General features: G+C 40.0%; 1 protein-coding gene across 1 annotated transcript in view; it reads left to right on the top strand.

Moving 5' to 3' along the window:
- Window positions 1-1,209: 1,209 nt before the first annotated feature.
- Window positions 1,210-7,129, top strand: part of CHST8 (carbohydrate sulfotransferase 8) — a 6,613-nt gene continuing 693 nt past the window's right edge. The window contains 4 exon segments of the mRNA XM_006039490.2: window positions 1,210-1,258; window positions 2,205-2,242; window positions 6,223-7,126; window position 7,129. The exon segment at window position 7,129 is cut by the window's right edge and continues 693 nt beyond it. Of these exon segments, the coding sequence (XP_006039552.2) occupies window positions 1,210-1,258; window positions 2,205-2,242; window positions 6,223-7,126; window position 7,129 (992 nt within the window).

A 7,129-nucleotide genomic window follows, 5' to 3' on the forward strand; every position in this document is an offset into this window, starting at 1 on the left:
CTGCTAGCACATTGCTGATACAGAACTCAGACCTATAAATACCTGCCCAAAAGGCAAAAATGTTACTAGATAAGCCACAGCAACAGCAAAGCCACCATAGCAGCTTCGAAATAAGTTCCAGGTATCTGTCCATAGTGCTGATAAAATACACCAAAGACCCATCTGTTGGACTAGCTGCCATGGCTGCAAGAATCGAGTGTGCAGGGATCTGGGTTTTCTATTTCCCTGGAAAAAAAAAAAACAGAAAAACACAGATTTTCTCCTTTAAAGGAGAAAAACGTGGATTTTCCTCTATAAAGGAGAAAAATGCAGGAAACTGCATTTTCCCTTGCAGGCTGGAAGCCTTCCAGTCTTCTACAAGGAACTTCTTGGGACTGAGGGAAGTGGGGGAAGATGATTGGAGGCAGGGGGCATCATGTGCTTGTGCGTAGCCAGTGTACAGGCAGGGTGGTGCCAGGCAGGGTGGTGGAAGCAGTCCCAGCAGGTGGATACAGGTAGGTGAATGGGGGAGGATGGATGGCCGGGGCTTGGGAATGGAGAGCAGTATCTCTGGGTGGCAGGAGCGTGTGGAGGAGTGGATGTGTGCATGGTCTGGGTGTCTGCTGGCTCTGGGGAAGATGTCCAGGCACTGGGGCTGTGGCAAAGCAAGGCGGCTGCAGGTTGGGAGTGAGGAGCACTGGCTTGGCCAGGGAGTGGGGGGGCTGCAGGTCAGGAGTGAGGGGCACTGAAATGGGCAGAGGCAGGGCACTGGCATACCAGGGCTGCTCAGCACCACAAAGCAGCTAAGAGGACAGCCGTGACTCGACCTGCGTCCTGGTGGGTGAGGGAGACAGGGGTAGCTCTGATTTTCCATGGTAAACAAAACTACAAATCAAACGCCAAAATATATAGGTATTTAGAATTTATGTTGTTATAATGATTGAGGCACTGGTAGGTTTCCCAATCGCTTTAAAATTGTAAATCTCTCAATAAAACTATGTTCAACTGATACCCAGATATAGATAGCAGCATTTCATTTTCATCAGAGGAAAATGCAGATTTTGGGGGTTTAAAAATCAGAGAATTTGGGATTTTTTTAAATTTTGTATTTATTTTTTTTTAATCAGAGAAAGCCAGGATCCCTGCTAAGGTGCATAAAAGATTCTGTAAGATTTTTTGTTCGGTTCCCCAATAAATATGCTCAGTATTAGTAAAAGCCTTATTAGTATCATGAAAAGTAATCTTAGGGGACTGAGCCTTGCAATAAAGGTAACAAAAGGTAAAAATAAAGCAGTACACTGACCTGTAGTTGTCTTTGTCATAAGGCCATTGTTTGGTAAGCCCCATTAATTAAATGACGCCATGTCAGGCAGCACTGACAGTGATGAGGTGCAACATCCTATACCCAGAGATGCACCCAAAACTATCTGCTAATTGTCTATACAAAAAGCATTTTTAACAGCCCACACTTTCTTGTGAACTTAATCCCCGCCACAGACAGTAACCATAAGGGGCAGCAAAATATCATCACTGCAGTCTTAAAAGGGAATCATGTCTGCATCATTCTTTTTTCACCTGAACCACTCTTTAAAAGTTAGTAAGTAGCATAATCTTCATCCTTTTATAGTCCTTTCCACATTCAAAACACTCCACAAATATTACCTCGCTCATACATAGCACATATAGATTTGCAGGTTTGAGTTTGTTTTGTTGTTTTTTCTTTAAATGAAGGGTAACATTGCATGCAGACTTTTTAGCATCCAGAACTAATATGCTGTTCAAAGTCAGCACAATTAAAAGCAATTTCATTTCATTTAAATATAGAAAGTGCAAAATTTTAACCCAGTAAGCAGAATGCTGGCCTGGGACTTAGAAATTTAGTAATTCCTGATTCTGCCACCAGCCTGCTGGGTTACTGTGGCAAACCACTTTTTTTTCCCACTCTCTGTGCTTCACTTTTGCTGCTGTGAAATGGGAATAAATGATACTCACCTTCTTTTGAAAACTCTTCAAGCTCTACAGAGAGAAAGGGGTATAGGAAAACTAGATGTTGCTATACACTGACATAAATTAATTGTTGGTCTGTTTATCATCATTGTTCCCAGAAGATCAGTTTCTATCCTGTGCTAGTTAGTGGAAAAATCCTTGTTGATGTCAGTGGTGCAAAATCAGCCTATCATATGCATCTTTGCTAAATAATGACTGTAACTTTTTTCTTTGTTTAGGAATAAAATATAACATGGGACTCCAACAACCCAAAAAAGTAAGTTCTTCAGAAATATGCAAGTAAAATGGAGCAAGACATATCTGGAATACAGATTGGGGATCAGGGGTAGGTGGCACAGAGAAAACTATTAGATTGGAAGTTGACATATCGAACAGGAAAGATTCATCAAAGCTTTCCCCTGGAGTACAAATTTTCTTATTAAAATATGAATTTGATAAGCCATGAAAATTTAGTTTTATGGTTGTTTGCTAGATTGGATATTGCTAAGAGATACAGTAAACTTGAAAAATATTTGCATATTCACATTTTGTGTGAAATTGTACTGATGAAAGGACTCGGTTGAGAGACATTCAGAAAAATATTGATGAAATTGCTCCATCTAGTGGCCACAGGATCATTCACAGCAGCAATGCCAGTATATCACAGCTATTTATTACTACTTTAAAGTTTAAGGGATGAGTGCAAAGTATTTGAAAGAATGCTTGTGTGGATGCCAGCTGTTTATCCAAATGGCATTCCCTGGTGAACTCAGCGTGATGCAATTTATTTCACTCAATCTCTGCAGCTTCAACTTGACCTTCCAAATTAAATGAATAGGAATTTCATTCACACTTGACATTCAAATCATGGCATTTGCTAATCGTGAAAAGCTAACTGTCGTTTCATCATCTTCATCAATGTGCTGAATTTTGGGGAGTCACCCTGGTGTGGGCTGAGCTTGAAATTTCAAATATACCATAAAAAAAATCGGACCAATTTCCAGTCACTCAAAGGGCAAAATTTATTCAGCACAACAGCTGGCCATTTATATATACACTCAGACTGAAATATATAGTTGATGACAGGAAGCCACTTTTGAACCATAGAACAGAACAGAATCATCACTCCCCTTTCCATGTAATGCATATAGGATTATCAGAATGAGCTGATTTCTAAGACCACAGTTCACAAAATAACCATAACACTGAGCCAGAAAAAAGATCTTAAATTCCAGAAGCAATATAACCTTTTATGACAAGTTAAAAGGAGGATGCAAATATAAAGAACATTTTATTTTTTGTCTGGATCTTAGCATTCAGTATACAGAGAGGCAAAAAGACAACACAGCCTATGGGTTTCACCTCAACCCCGTTTGACCAGTTTGCACTGTAGCCTACAAAATACATGTAAGATTAGTTCCACTGGAATTTGAACAATAGCAATCAATTTTAAAAGGTCATTTGACAAGCAACACAGTTTCTTTTTGGCACAATATGGCTTTTTATGATGAATATTGATTTAGTGATTTTTTTCCCCAGGAATTAAAAGAGAAAGAAAATTCACTCCTTTTTGACAGAAGAATTTATTAAAATATGGAGAATCAGAAATGCAATTGCTCATGGGGTAATAATTTGAGCCGGAGCTTCCTCCCCACAAGTGGGGGCGGTGGGAAGGTTTGGTCTTATTCTTAGCCAGAATAATCTAAAGTCTGTTGAGGAATCCCACTGGGTAACAAAGGGACCAGTCTAACTCAGTGAAGTCAATTAAAGTAATTTCCAATGCCTTCAGTGGGATTTGGATGAAGTCCAAACTGCATAGCCCTCTCCCATCTCTCTGCTGAGGAGGAAGAGCTGTGATTTACAGCCTCTCAGAACCTGTGTACCATGAAAAGACAAGACACTGGTATTTCAAATGTAATGCACAAGCCAGTGTTTTCAAATTTAAGCCATCTTTAAACATCCTTAAGGAGTAAGAAAAGGGCAAAAACGCAGTTTGCCATTTGCATCTCAGCTCACCTCTAAATGCTAACACAGTATAGACAACAATAGTTGATCGGTAAATACCGGTATATAGTTGATGACTGATATATATACACCAGTATTCATGGAATTTGCAGAAGTGTCTCCCATTCCTCCTCCTGTCTGAACTATAACATCTTTGTAAAAACAGAAGATTAATAGTAAAACAATAAAATATTTTTTAAATAAAGCAAGAGATAAATAATACTTTGCTGGGATGATAATGCAGGCACTAATTCACTCATATAACCCTCTCACAGACAGCGAAAGTAACTGGAATAGCAGGAAAAGAACTCAAATGTTCAAGTGTCACAGCCTGTGTTAAATCCACTGCATCATGATGCCTGTGGTTATTACCCATCTTTTTTCTTCTAATATTAGAACAATGTTGATCCAGACATGCTTTAGTTAGTTATAGGCACATTCCAGACTGCCACACATTTGGCACATCCCACCATCAGGTCCAGCTACCTGCCTAACCTTGGTTGGTTTGTGCCTCTTCTTTGGTTACTGTCTTCATGTTGCAAATGTTTCATTCTTTTTTAACTGCTTATGCCCCAAACCTATTCTTGCAGAAGTCAGTAGTATAAGTCTACCATTGATTTCAATCAGCTTTGGATTGAGGCCACAGTAAGAAGCTATGAAATATTTTTTTATAAAGATTCACTTTGTAATATACTCCAATGACCAAAGAAGTCAAAGCGATGAAAATGTTAATCTGAGCTAGATGTGGAACTCTCCATCTTCTTGACTTTCCTAGCATGTGTGAACTCATTTTAAAAGGTGACATATTTTTTCAAGTCTACATTAATAGCTCAAAATAAAAAGTAGCATCTTATACTGAATAATAATTGCTTGCTAGAACTGTTATCCACCTGGGCTGTCCTTTTCTGGCTGATCTCAACAGTGGCCATGTTGTATTCATCCTATAAGCGAAGTACATATTTTTAAAGACAGCAACCCAAGTGAAATGCCACAGTTTGCCACAAAACTCTGCAAAAGGAAAAGGCGCATAGCATGCCACCTGTGTGAGGAAATCACATTCTACAGAGAGATGACTCTTTTTATAGGGACTAGAGCAAGGCTCTCCTGTTAGTAAATGAAAAATGGGTCCGGGGGCAAAATGAACCCCCTGTGTGTGTAGCCTGCCCTATATAAATCCTCAAAACAGGGGACTGAAGCCAATTTCACCCCTATAAATATAGGAATATTGTCAGATGTGTTAAGAGGAAGGACTTGGTATACCTAGGCTGAAAAGACAGGTAGGCCGTTAACATACCTATCACATTACTACTATTATTTTTTTTAGTCATGCAAAGAGTTCCTCCTGTGGTAGGAACCTGGGAGTGTCACACTTGTGTCTTCTGTAGGCCAAGTCCATAATAGCCATGACGGGGTCCATGCATTCCTTCCAGCAAGCACCCTATATGCCTTGCACGCTTCTCTCAGTCCCCCTGCAAATCTAGCAGTTCTCTTCAGCATCATGTCAAAGACCCCCGTGCCTCTTCAATAGCCAAAACACCCACGACAGTTCCCTATTTGCATCCTGATGCAAAGGCTCTATGCAGTTACCATCCCTAAGTGACTCTGCCCCCATTTACTTCTCCCCTCATACCAAAGTCTTCATATTCCCCCTTCCCCATCTTCATTGCCTTCCCCTGGGTCCTGACTCCATCCTAAATCCCAGACTTTACTCCACTTTCCCCAGAGCCCTGCCTCTCCTTTCCTATCTCTGGGCTTCCCTCAGTACCATCATTTTCCACCTGCCTTCCCTCGCAGCTGTCTTATTTGCCAACCAATTCCACTCACTTCTGCATCTCTAGAGCCCTGCTTATACCCTCATAGCCAAGACCACCTGAAGTTTCCACTGGCCAATGAGTATTAGAGTTATTCATGCTCAAGACATAACATCAAAGATGAACCCATATCAAAAAATCTGGATAAAATCACCTCCAAACCATGGGGAATTTCACATCTAGATCTGGATTTGCTAGCTCAAGCTCATCTCTAGCTCTGAAGGTCACATAAACAAAGCTAAGATAAAAAGAAAAAGATAGGAAAAAAGTCATTATGCTAGTGCAGGCACTGTGTATATGATATGCTGCAATGCACTTCATTTTATAATTTAGCTGAATGGAGAATGGTATGAATAGAACTACTACCATTAAACTGTACAAGCTGTCAATAGTGATAAATACGCTCTCGTTTAGTAATTTCTTGGGTCTTTTCTTCTATCAGGACTGCACTTCCAACAACAATCAGGATGGAAGAATAAGAAAAACTACCGCAGATGAGTTGTCAGTGGTAAAACAGAGGGGTTCATTATATCCACCTGAAAACGCACCAACTATGCTTCAAAGCGAAGACAGAAGGCAAAACAACATCATGTTTCTGGTGAAAGACCATCAGAAAAAAGGTGCAGAAACTAATTCTATCAGGTTCCATAAACGGAGGAGGAGATTTGTAATTAAAAAGAGTCCTATTCTGATTGCCATGAACAGTTCCACTCTCAACCTGCCTACACTTAAGTCTGAGGACAGAAACAACGACAAGTGGAAAAGTCTCTATCAGATCCAAAAAGAGAGGAAAAGAATAATGAGAGAAACTTGCTCCAAATACAAGAGTAACAACAGAAGGATAATCACTCCCTATCACGTTTCTAGAATATTTGTAGAAGACAAATACAGAATTTTATACTGTGAAGTTCCGAAAGCTGGCTGTTCCAACTGGAAGCGGGTGCTCATGGTTCTCAATGGTCTGGCTTCCTCCACGAAAGATATACAGCACAATACGGTACACTATGGAAATTACTTAAAAAGGCTGGATGGGTTTGATCGCAAAGGAATTTATCACAGGCTTAACACCTATACTAAGATGCTTTTTATTCGTGAACCTTTTGAAAAGCTGGTATCTGCATTTCGGGACAAGTTTGAACATCCAAACAATTACTACCACCCTGTTTTCGGAAAAGCCATCATTTCTAGATATCGTGTCAATGCCACCAAAGAAGCATTAAGGACAGGTTCTGGAGTCAAATTTAAAGAATTCATTCAATATCTTCTTGATGTACATAGACCAGTGGGCATGGACATTCATTGGGATCATGTCAACAGGCTTTGCAGCCCATGCTTAATAGACTATGACT

The sequence above is a fragment of the Alligator sinensis genome, unplaced genomic scaffold, assembly GCF_000455745.1.
Source record: "Alligator sinensis unplaced genomic scaffold, ASM45574v1 scaffold170_2, whole genome shotgun sequence".
Taxonomy (NCBI): domain Eukaryota; kingdom Metazoa; phylum Chordata; order Crocodylia; family Alligatoridae; genus Alligator; species Alligator sinensis.